Source organism: Eriocheir sinensis, chromosome 42 (genome assembly GCF_024679095.1).
Source record: "Eriocheir sinensis breed Jianghai 21 chromosome 42, ASM2467909v1, whole genome shotgun sequence".
Lineage (NCBI taxonomy): Eukaryota > Metazoa > Arthropoda > Malacostraca > Decapoda > Varunidae > Eriocheir > Eriocheir sinensis.
The window spans coordinates 8,691,895-8,703,954 of NC_066550.1; the positions used below are offsets into that span (position 1 = coordinate 8,691,895).

A 12,060-nucleotide genomic window follows, 5' to 3' on the forward strand; every position below is an offset into this window, starting at 1 on the left:
GCTATTATTAGTAGTATTATCATTGTCATCATCAGCAGCCACAGTATTTTTTTTTTTTTTCCTTGATGTTGGTTTTGTTGTTGTTTTTCTTGTTTTTTTGTGTTGTTATGTTTTTCTTCAGTTTCTTCTGTTTTTCTTCTTTCACTTGTTTTCTTTTTTTCTTTTATTTTCTTCCTTTTATTTTTCTTCTTTTTTCTTCCTTTTCTTCTTCTTCTTGCTCTTCTTTTTTCTTCCTATTTTTTTCTTTTCTTCTTCTTGTTCTTGTTTTTTCTACTTTTTTCTTCTTTTTCTTCGCCTTTCTTCTTTTTTTCTTTTCTCCTTTGTCTTCTTCTCATTATTATTATTATTATTATTATTATTATTATTATTATTATTATTATTATTATTATTATTATTATTATTATCATTATTATTAACATGGCTTCCTTTTCTTGCAGGGACCCCGAGTCAAATCATGCTGTCAGACCCAATAATGAGCAGGGGCCAGCAGGTCAGTCAGTCATCATCATCATCATCATCATCATCATCATTATTATTATTATCATTATTTTATTTATTTTTTAATTTTTTTATTTTGCATCTCATTTGACTTGATTCTTGTTTGATTATATATTTTTAGTGATTGAATGTATAATTGTTTAGTTCATTTAGACATTTTATTTATTTATTTAGTTGATAAAAAAAATAATTGGTTCAGTTTTTATCTTTCTCTTTTTGCTTTCTATTTTTTTGCCTCTAATTTCTTCCTCCCGTCTCTTCTTTTTACCTTCCTACCTACCTTCATTCCTTCCTTCCCCTCTTCTTTCTTCTTCCTCTTTACTTCTTCCCTCTTTTGCTTCTTTCATCTTTATTTGCCCTCTCTATTTTATCCTTTCTTCGTTTTTCATGTATTCTTTCTCTTTAATTTTTTTACCATCCTCTTCCCCCTTCCTTTCCTTTCCTTTCCTCTCTTCTCCCTTTTCTTATGTCTCTTCCTCCTTTCCTTCATTCCCTCCTTCTCTCCTTCCATTCTTTTCCTCTCTCTTCTTTTTTTACTTCCTCTCCTTTCCTCCTTTCATCTCCTACCACCTCCTCTCTTCCTTCCTTCCTTCCTTCCTTTATATCATTAACACTTTTCTTCCTTTTCTTCTTCTTTCTTTTCTCTTCCCATCCTTCCTTCCTTCATCTCCTTGCCACCCTTCTTCTTCCTTGTACTTCCTTTTTTTCCATTTCCCGACCTCCCCTTCCTTCCTTTCTTCCTTCCTTCATTTCTCCCTGCCACCCTTCTTCTTTCCTTCCTCTTTCTTTTCATTTCCCTCCCTCCTTCCTTCTTTCCTTCCTTCCTTCTGTTCATTTCTAACCATCTTTGTTCTTTTATATGGTTCCTCTTTCTTTTCACTTCCCATCTTCCTTCCTTCCTTCCTTCCTTCCTTCCTTCCTCTCCTAACACCTTTTTTTTCTTTCACTTTCCATCCTTTCCTTCCTTCCTTCCTTCCTTCCTTCCCTCCCTCCTTCCTTCCTTCCTTCCTTAACACCCATTTTCCTTTCACTTTCCATCCTTCGCTTCCTTCCTTCTATCCTTCCTTCCTTCATTCATTCATTCACTCATTTCTTTCTCCTTCAGGATGTCTCTCTGTTCGCCAATCCTACGGCCCCCAAGAAGGCCTTTGAAATTGACACAACGCAGCAAGGTAAGTCCAATTTTTATTTAACTGTTCATCCGTTCCCCATTTCCCTGCCCCTTCCTCCTCCCCCATTTCCCTATAAGCTTCCTACTTTACCCATTTCAGAAGATGCCAGTGTTCTGTATTTGCTTAACTGTTTGTAATTACCTATTTTACCCATTTTTCCCTTCTCTTTCCTTCCTTTCCCATTTCCCCATACACTGCCTATTTCAACATATACAACTCCCCTATTTTGTTATGGATATGTGTAACTGTTTGTATTTACCCATTTGACCTATTTTTTCCCTCCCATTCCCTACCTATTTTCCTCTTAACCTTCCTATTTTTACCCATTTCAACAGTTACCAATCCTACTTTTTTTTTTTTTGTTATGTATTTACCCAACTGTTTGTATTTACCTATTTTACCCAGTTTTCCCTTTCCTTCCCTCCCCCATTTCCCCATACACTGCCTATTTTTACCCATTTTGACATATACAACTCCCCTATTTTGTTATGGATATGTGTAACTGTTTGTATTTACCCATTTGACCTATTTTTTCCCTCCCCTTCCCAACCTATTTTCCTCTTAACCTTCCTATTTTTACCCATTTCAACAGTTACCAATCCTACTTTTTTATGTATTTACCCAATTGTTTGTATTTACCTATTTTAACCATTTTTTTCTTTCCCTTCCCTCCCCCATTTCCCCCATAGACTCCATATTTTTACCTATTTCAACCTATACAAATTATCTTTTCTAAAATGGATCCTTTCTTCCATTTTCATATATTTCTTCTCTTTTTTTTTCTCATCCTCTTTCCCCTTCCTTTCATTTCCTTCCCTCTTTTCTCCCTTTTCTTATGTCCCTTCCTCCATTCTTTCCTTCCTCCCTCCATTCTTTTCCTCTCTCTTTAACCTCCTCTCCTTTCCTCCTCCTTCACTTCCTCTCTTCCTTCCTTCTTTCCTTCCTTTATAATTTTACATTTATATTTACCCATATTATCCATTTTATAATCTTCATAGTTACCCATTCTCCCCCTCCCCAATTCTGTTGTTGTTGTTGTTGTTGTTGTTGTTGTTGTGTATTTTCCTAACTGTTTGTATTTACCCACTTTCCCCATTTTTTTCCCCTCCCATTCCCAACCCATTTTCACCATAACCTTCATATTTTTTTACCTATTACCCATAACTTTCACATTTACTCACTTACCCAGCCTTACCCATCACTCCCCTAGCATCCCATTTCCCCCAAAAAGAACTAAACCCCAAACTGACCATCCGCCCTCTTCTTCCCCCTCTCCACAGGCCACAGTGAGTACAAACAGAAGCCTATGTCACAGTGGGAGTACAAGGACATAGTGCAGTTCTTCATCAACGGCCAGTGGGGCTTCCAGTCAGGCACCATGCGAATCGAGTTCAATTTCCACGCGATCAGTGGAGCGACGGGGTCTGAGCTGATGCGTTTCTCCCGGGCGAAGTTCCTGGAGTTTTCGCCGAAGTACGGGGATGAGATTTACGAGTACATGCAGCAGAAGATTGCCAGCGAGAGGGAGCGAGAAAGGGAGCGACAGAGGGAGAGAGACAGAGGTGAGTAACAGTAGGAGAAGAGGGAGAGATAGGTGGGTGAAGATAGGAAGAGAAGAGAGAGAGAGGAAGGGAGGAGAGAGATAGGTGAGGGATGAGAGAAGGAGGTTGAGGGGGAGGAAAAGAGGGGAGAAGAGAGAGAGAGAGAGAGAGAGAGAGAGAGAGAGAGAGAGAGAGAGAGAGAGAGAGAGAGAGAGAGAGAGAGAGAGAGAGAGAGAGAGAGAGAGAGAGAGAGATTAGTTGCAAATTACCATAACAACTCATACTATACCATAATTGAACCTCATTAATCTAACCTCTATATAAAAATCACCCTTTTAAACTTGCCTTTCAAATCATAGAAGCTTGAAATCATACAGAAGGTCATTTGGTATTAATTATAGATGTTAATTAGAAGCATTAGAATATGTAAGTTAATTAGGAAAAATATATATAGTAGAAAACACATGCTAATGACTGTTTTTCTCTCCCTTTTTTTCTTCCTGTCTTCATTTTACCTCCATTCCTTCATTCCCTCCCTTTTCTCCTTCTCTTTTCTTTCATTTCCCTCTTTTCCCTCCCTTTCTATTTTCTCCTTTAATTTTCATATATTCCTTTTCATTTTTTTTTTTTTTTCCATTATCTTTACCCTTCCTTCCATTCTCTTCTCCCTTTTCTTCATGCCCCTTCCTCCGTCCTTCATTCTCTCCCTCCCTCCTTTCTTTTTTTCCTCTCTCTTTCTCCCTTTTACTTCCTCTCCTTTCCTCCCTTCATCTCCTTCAACCTTTCTTCCTTCATTTCCTCTTTCTTTGCACTTCCTTCCTTCCTTCCTTCCTTCCTTCCTTCATTCCTCTCCTACCAACCTTTTTCCTTTCACTTTCCATCCTTTCCTTCCTTCCTATGTTCGTTCCTTCCTCCCTTCCTTCCTTCCTTCCTCCCTTCCTTCCTTCCTTCCTTCCTCCCTTCCTTCCTTCCTTAAATCACAGCAGAAGCCCCCATCCCCCTCTACCACCCCAACCTCCACTCCCCAACCTCCTCCTATAACATACCCTCCCCATCCTCCCTCTCCTCTCTCTCCTCCCCAACCACCACCACCACCACCACCTACCAGAACAGCCTCCACCACCACAGTCAACCATCCCTAGTCTGCGATGCCCCCGCCCGATATGAGTTGAGGTTTGAGTCCCCCCCACAACCCCTCACGAGGTACCAGGGGGTTGAGATAGCTGGGGAAGCCTACTCCGTGCCCCCAACAGCCTCCCGAAAGACCATATCCCTTCTTCCGCCTCTTGTGGCCATAGAAGGGAGGGAACGAGAGGAGAGAAGGGAGAGAGCTGGTGACGCTGGTGAAGGAAGAAGTGGAGGTAAGTGTTAGAGAGAGAGAGAGAGAGAGAGAGAGAGAGAGAGAGAGAGAGAGAGAGAGAGAGAGAGAGAGAGAGAGAGAGAGAGAGAGAGAGAGAGAGAGAGAGAGAGAGAGAGAGAGAGAGAGAGAATGATTAAAAATAAACACCTTGCAAAGATATAGAGACAGACAGACAGACAAGCAAAAATATATGTCAATCCAATCACTTCATATTATCATCAAAACCACTTCATCATACCCCCCCCACCCCCCACCCCACCCACCCCAATTACTCCATCCCATCATCCCATTTTAAACCATTTTCTCCCCTATTCCTTCACCCGACACAAATTATCACCCCTGCACACCATCACATCTCCCTCTTTGCCCCCCCCCCCCCCATCATCTCCTTCACCCCATCCCATATCCTCCCCTCTTTCCCTTCACCATCATCTTCCCCTCATTATCTCCCCTTCACCTATTCCCATATCCTCCCCTCTCTCCCTGCATCATCATCTTCTTCCAATCATTATCACCCTATTCTATCACCCCTCTCTCCCATGATCAACTCCTTCCCCCATTCCGTCACCCCTCTGTCCCATCTCCAAACCTCTTCACTCAATCTCATCACCCCTTCCTTTCACCCCTTTCCATCACACCTCTTCACCCCATCATCATATCACCCCTGTACCCCATCTCTTCACCCCTCTTCCCCATATCCCATCACCCCTTCACCCCAATCCCATCACCTCCCCCATCTCATGATCTTCTCTTCTTCATCCTCCCCATTTCACCCATCTCCCTTTCTTCCCCCATCACCTCCTCCCCCATGCTTACCTCCTCTCCCCTCTCTTCTCCCCCGCAGAGCAAAGTCGGCCAGTGGAGGAAGAGGTCAAGGTGGAGCCCCCGAAGAAGAGGGGTCCCGGCCGCCCCAGAAAGCCAGGTGAGGTCACGAGAGGTCAGGTCAGGTCATGGGAGGGAATTATTTTATTTTATTTTATTTATTTATTTACTTGTTATTTATTTTTATTTATTTATTTATTTATTTTATTTATTTTATTATTTTTTTAGGTCAAGATTTTGGGGTCAGAAGATTTGATTGTTGTTTTGATTTTTTTTTTTTCTTGGTGAATTTTGTTTGTTTCTGTTTGTGTGTGTGTTTGTTTTAGTGATGTCATGATGTGGACTTGTTTTAGACATGCATTAGTATACACCTTTATACACACACACACACACACACACACACACACATTATCATTTATATATACGCATTATACTATATTTTATTGACTGCAGCGACAATAATCGACATAAACATAAAAGATAAAATACTCCATCCATCCACACACAAGCCTTAACCCATCCATCCCTGACCAACCTTCCGTCCACCCTAACAGAAAACGAGCTCAAGAAGAAGAAGAAGAAGACCGGGCGCCTCTGGGAATTCATACGTAACCTCCTGCTGGACCCGGAGACCTGCCCGTCGCTGGTCAAGTGGGAGAACCCGGAGGAGGGGCTCTTCCGCTTCATGGACGCAGAGAAGGTGGCGCGGAGGTGGGGCGACCGCAAGCAGAACAGGGAGATGAACTACGAGAAGCTGAGCCGAGCGATGAGGTAAGGGGAAGGGTTAACCCGTCCGCTGCGATTGGCACGGATTTGTCCTTCACTGGTAGCCTGGTAACATATAGTCCCAGGTCTTTCTCTGCCTCTGTGGTGGATAGTGAAGTTTTTCCCATGTGGTATTGGTGTGCTGGATATCCCCTCCCAAGGTGCATGACTTAAATTTTTCTTCATTGAATTGTAGCAGCCACTTTTGTTCCATTCCTGTTGCTTGGTGATGTCTTTTGGTAGGACATTCGCAGTCAAGGGGTTAACAGGGAATGTAGTTAGGTTAGGTTATTTCCTCAGCCTATGACACCCATCAAGACACCTCTTCATCCAAAATTGTAGCAGCCACTTTTTGTTCCATTCCTTGGCTTGGTGATGTCTTTTGGTAGGACATTCGCAGTCAAGGGGTTAACAGGGAATGTAGTTAGGTTAGGTTATTTCCTCAGCCTATGACACCCATCAAGACACCTCTTCATCTGAAATTGGCCCTATCCTCTAGCCACTCAGTCCTGTTTAGTACTATTACAGGAGCAGCACTCAGCAGGCTTTATTGTATTTTTGTCTTTGCCCTTGAGCTGCTTCCTTTACTATAAAAACATATAAAAAACAAGGCAGAGACAATGAAGGAGTCTTTCAAAACAAGTAGAGTCGCTGTATCATAATCTCCTTAGCATACAACATACATCGCAGGCAGTGGAAGAATAAGACATCATGGGTCGTATTATAAGACACCATCACCCAAGAACACATATTTGACAAGGCTTTCGTAAGAGCTTAGGGAATTTCCAGGAGTAGGCTTATGACCCTGGTGGTAGTTTAACCCTTCTTCTGTACCCTGAACCTGAAGAAGCACTCATTAGAACCCGACTGACCCCCTCTTTGACCTTTAGAAATAGCTGATGTGAGAAGCAAAAGTGTCATAATACCAACCCATGAGTACAAGCTAAAGGAACACTAGATACAGAAACAACATAAGACATTTAAATTGGTATTATAAGACACTTTCGCTCCTCACATCAGTATTTCTAAAGGTCAAAGAGGGGATCAATTGGGTTCTAATGAGTGTTTCTTTAGGTTCACGGTACAGAAGAAGGGTCAGACTACCACCAGGGTCATAAAACTACTCCTGGAAATGCCCACAACTCCTACGAAAGCCTTGTCAAATATGTGTTCTTGGGCGACAAAATGTTTAGTAATACAACCCTTAGTTTCTCATATAGAAGTACAGATGCCTGGAATGAGAAGTAGAGGTGGTGTGGGGAAGAAACATAAAAGAATTTAGAACCAAGTTAGATAAAAGTAGACACAGAGACGGGCCAATACAAGATGAGCTCAAAAGCCTTACGCTACAACTTGGTAAATACAAATAGGTAAATACGTACATACATCCCGTCACCTACGCAGATACCATTACAACACCAACAGGAAGAAACATGTGATAGCGTCGAGCGATTACACGGTAGGACTTCAGGTTAACACAGACTGAATATTATCAATTTAATATGCGTTCTTTTCTTTCCTTTGTTTTTTCTTTTGTCCTTATTTCTTCCTTTAGTGCAAAAACAATACAACCTTAAAGATATATAAGTCTCACATTATCACTTCAACATGCATATATAAGTAAGAGTAGAATATTTAGTTAGTTTTGCATACCGTATATATTTATTTTCACATTTGAGTAAGAGTGAAAAATATTTAACGTAATAGTCGCCCCACCCTTCCCCCCCCCCTCCCAGGTACTAAAGTGATAAATATTTAGTGTAATAGTCACCCCACCAGCCTCTAACACCCCTCCCCCCCCCTCCCAGGTACTAGAGAGATAAATATTTAGTGTAATAGTCACCCCACCAGCCTCTAACACCCTTCCCCCCCCCTCCCAGGTACTAGAGAGATAAATATTTAGTGTAATAGTCACCCCACCAGCCTCTAACACCCCTCCCCCACCCTCCCAGGTACTAGAGAGATAAATATTTAGTGTAATAGTCACCCCACCAGCCTCTAACACCCTTCCCCCCCCTCCCAGGTACTAGAGAGATAAATATTTAGTGTAATAGTCACCCCACCAGCCTCTAACACCCTTCCCCCCCCTCCCAGGTACTAGAGTGATAAATATTTAGTGTAATAGTCACCCCACCAGCCTCTAACACCCTTCCCCCCCCTCCCAGGTACTAGAGAGATAAATATTTAGTGTAATAGTCACCCCACCAGCCTCAACACCTTCCCCCCTCCCAGGTACTAGAGAGATAAATATTTAGTAATAGTCACCCCACCAGCCTCTAACACCCTTCCCCCCCCTCCCAGGTACTAGAGTGATAAATATTTAGTGTAATAGTCACCCCACCAGCCTCTAACACCCCTCCCCCCCCCTCCCAGGTACTAGAGAGATAAATATTTAGTGTAATAGTCACCCCACCAGCCTCTAACACCCTTCCCCCTCCTCCCAGGTACTAGAGATAAATATTTAGTGTGATAGTCACCCCACCAGCCTCTAACACCCTTCCCCCTCCTCCCAGGTACTAGAGTGATAAATATTTAGTGTAATAGTCACCAGCCTCTAACACCTTCCCCCTCCCAGGTACTAGAGTGATAAATATTTAGTGTAATAGTCACCCCACCAGCCTCTAACACCCTTCCCCCTCCCAGGTACTAGAGTGATAAATATTCAGTGTAATAGTCACCCCACCAGCCTCTAACACCCTTCCCCCCCCTCCCAGGTACTAGAGAGATAAATATTTAGTGTAATAGTCACCCCACCAGCCTCAAACACCTTCCCCCTCCCAGGTACTAGAGAGATAAATATTCAGTGTAATAGTCACCCCACCAGCCTCTAACACCTTCCCCCTCCCAGGTACTAGAGAGATAAATATTTAGTGTAATAGTCACCCCACCAGCCTCTAACACCTTCCCTCCTCCCAGGTACTAGAGTGATAAATATTTAGTGTAATAGTCACCCCACCAGCCTCTAACACCCTTCCCCCCCCCTCCCAGGTACTAGAGTGATAAATATTCAGGGTAATATTCACCCCACCCGCCACTAACACCCTTCCCCCCCTCCCAGGTACTAGAGATAAATATTTAGTGTAATGGTCACCCCACCAGCCTCTAACACCTTCCCTCCTCCCAGGTACTAGAGTGATAAATATTTAGTGTAATAGTCACCCACCAGCCTCTAACACCTTCCCCCCTCCCAGGTACTAGAGTGATAAATATTCAGTGTAATAGTCACCCCACCAGCCTCTAACACCCGTCCCCCCCCCTCCCAGGTACTAGAGTGATAAAGAATTAGTGTAATAGTCACCCCCCCAGCCTCTAACACCCTTCCCCCCCCCTCCCAGGTACTAGAGTGATAAATATTCAGTGTAATAGTCACCCCACCAGCCTCTAACACCCTTCCCCCCCCTCCCAGGTACTAGAGAGATAAATATTTAGTGTAATAGTCACCCCACCAGCCTCTAACACCCTTCCCCCTCCTCCCAGGTACTAGAGAGATAAATATTTAGTGTAATAGTCACCCCACCAGCCTCTAACACCCTTCCCCCTCCTCCCAGGTACTAGAGTGATAAATATTTAGTGTAATAGTCACCCCACCAGCCTCTAACACCCTTCCCCTACCCTCCCAGGTACTACTACAAGACCCACATCTTTGAGGCGGTCATCGGCAGGCGTCTCGTTTACAAGTTTGGTAAGAATGCCAAGGCGTGGCAACCCGACAACCCTAACTTCCCCGACATACACCAGAACCTCGGCACTCACCGCGACCCCCCTCCGCCCCCCCAGCCCCCGCCGCCACCACCACCCATACACCACCACAATGACCCCACACCACAACCACACCACCACAATGACCCCACACCACAACCACACCTCCACAGTGACTCCATCTCGTCGTTACACCACCATAGTGAGGCACCACCGCCACTGCACCACCACACCGAGTCCACCTCACAGTTGCGTCACCACTCAGACCCTCCACCTCCACTACATCACCACCAACAACACCAGCCAGAGTCACAGTACCACAGAGAGTCATCACCGCCACAGATATCCATACACCAGGGTAGTGCGTCACCACCACCACCCCTGACACACCACCTCCACCACACACACACCTTACAGAACCTAACCATGCACCACCACCACCTACAGAGCCATCACAACACCTAGCAGCAGTGTGGGGGGGGGTGAAGGAGGGAGAGAGAGTAAAAATTATCCGCCATAACCGAGGATTTTACCAAGGTCGTTCCAGTGTGCATTCTCTTTTGTGTGTGTGTGTGTGTGTGTGTGTGAAAGTGACTGTGTGTGTGTGTGTTTTAGATAGATAGTTAAAGAGAAAAAGTGATAAAGTGGAAGGAGGTGAGGGAATGGTATATGAGGTTAGGGATGAGTGACGTGAGTGTGTTCTAAGGACACAGCGTTACTCTGTCGCCTGATTTTTTAAACCTGCCACTCTTCGTCAACAACACTGTGGATGATTCGCCTTTTTTAACCTGTTTTTCAAGGCGCTGTTAGTTAGTTTTGTTGAGATTTTAGAAGCTTTTATGACCGAGTTTGTAACGTGTTGACAACATGTGAAAACCCAACACTACTAACTAACTATGCCCCAAAAAGCAGAATAAAAAACCCAAACTAGCCACACAACTGTTGAGAAATACTAACACGACGTTTGTGATATAATCTGGCAGACTTGTGTTAGTGTTGCCAGACTTGAAATATATGTACTTCAGTCAACACAAAATAACAAACAAATGGATAATCAAATAGTATATAAATTGGTGCATTACGTGTACCAGGAATGTATATTTTTTGGCTGCATCAGTCACGCATAAACTAATATTACTTACAACATTTTATATATAGATTACACTGGATCCTTCCCTTATAGCAGAACCTATGCATAAAAATCAGGCCTTGGTAAACCAGGAATTAATATTTTTGGCTGTGGATAAGTCACACATACACGGATGTTACTTAAAACTTTTTATATATTGATTAAAGTAGATTTTTACCTTAAACCATAGCTTGTGCATAGAAATCTGTGCCTTAGAGAACCAGAAATGAGTATTGTTGGCCGTGGATAAATCTTGCCATAATTTAACCCGGTAGCAGTGACGGGCCAAATTTGTGACTTTACCATGTAGCAGCGACGGGCCAAATTTGTGGCTTTACCGTGTAGCAGTGATGGACCAAATTTGTGGCTTTACCATGTAACAGCGACCCAAATTGTAGCTTTAACGTGTAGCAGCGGGCCAAATTTGTGGCTTTACCGCAACGGCCAAATTTGTGGCTTTTACCGTAGCAGCAACGGGCCAAATTTGTGGCTTTACCGTGTAGCAGTGATGGACCAAATTTGTGACTTTACCATGTAGCAGCGACGGGCCAAATTTGTGGCTTTACCGTGTAGCAGTGATGGACCAAATTTGTGGCTTTACCATGTAACAGCGACGGGCCAAATTTGTAGCTTTAACGTGTAGCAGCGACGGGCCAAATTTGTGCCATGATTTAAACCCCCCAAAATAGCTGATACATAAACTGATCACAAATGCTTTGATATATATCATGAAACGGTTTGTGTGAGTGATGATTTTTTCTCATTTTTCTCGCTTAGAGGGACCATTAAGAAACATGATCCCCGCTGCTACCGGGTTAAGTAATATTACATAAGACGTTTCCTACATAGCATAGAGTCGTTCATCCCAACACATACAATGAGTGCCTTAACGAACCAGGGAGGAATAGTTTTGGCTGTGGATCACTCCTGCCTTCGCTCATATCAATGCATTTTGGGTTACCGGCATTTTTTCTTACTGACGCTGAAGGGGAAACTCAATTGAAAAGCACAGTAGGCTAAATATGGCTTTATATAAACATTCCTGAGGTCATAGTTTCCTAATCATTCCATGTT

General features: G+C 43.2%; 1 protein-coding gene across 4 annotated transcripts in view; it reads left to right on the forward strand.

The window, feature by feature from the left end:
- The window catches only part of LOC127009917 (uncharacterized), an 84,614-nt gene extending 73,329 nt beyond the window's left edge, over positions 1 to 11,285 (forward strand). For 3 of the 4 annotated variants that reach the window (XM_050883449.1, XM_050883448.1, XM_050883446.1), the window contains 7 exons: positions 438 to 490; positions 1,604 to 1,670; positions 2,951 to 3,232; positions 4,195 to 4,572; positions 5,416 to 5,493; positions 5,948 to 6,164; positions 9,779 to 11,285. In XM_050883449.1, the coding sequence (XP_050739406.1) occupies positions 438 to 490; positions 1,604 to 1,670; positions 2,951 to 3,232; positions 4,195 to 4,572; positions 5,416 to 5,493; positions 5,948 to 6,164; positions 9,779 to 10,322 (1,619 nt within the window). In that variant the 3' untranslated portion in view covers positions 10,323 to 11,285. The remainder of the gene's footprint in view (positions 1 to 437; positions 491 to 1,603; positions 1,671 to 2,950; positions 3,233 to 4,194; positions 4,573 to 5,415; positions 5,494 to 5,947; positions 6,165 to 9,778) is intronic. The other variant, XM_050883447.1, reaches the window with a different exon arrangement.
- Positions 11,286 to 12,060: the final 775 nt, after the last annotated feature.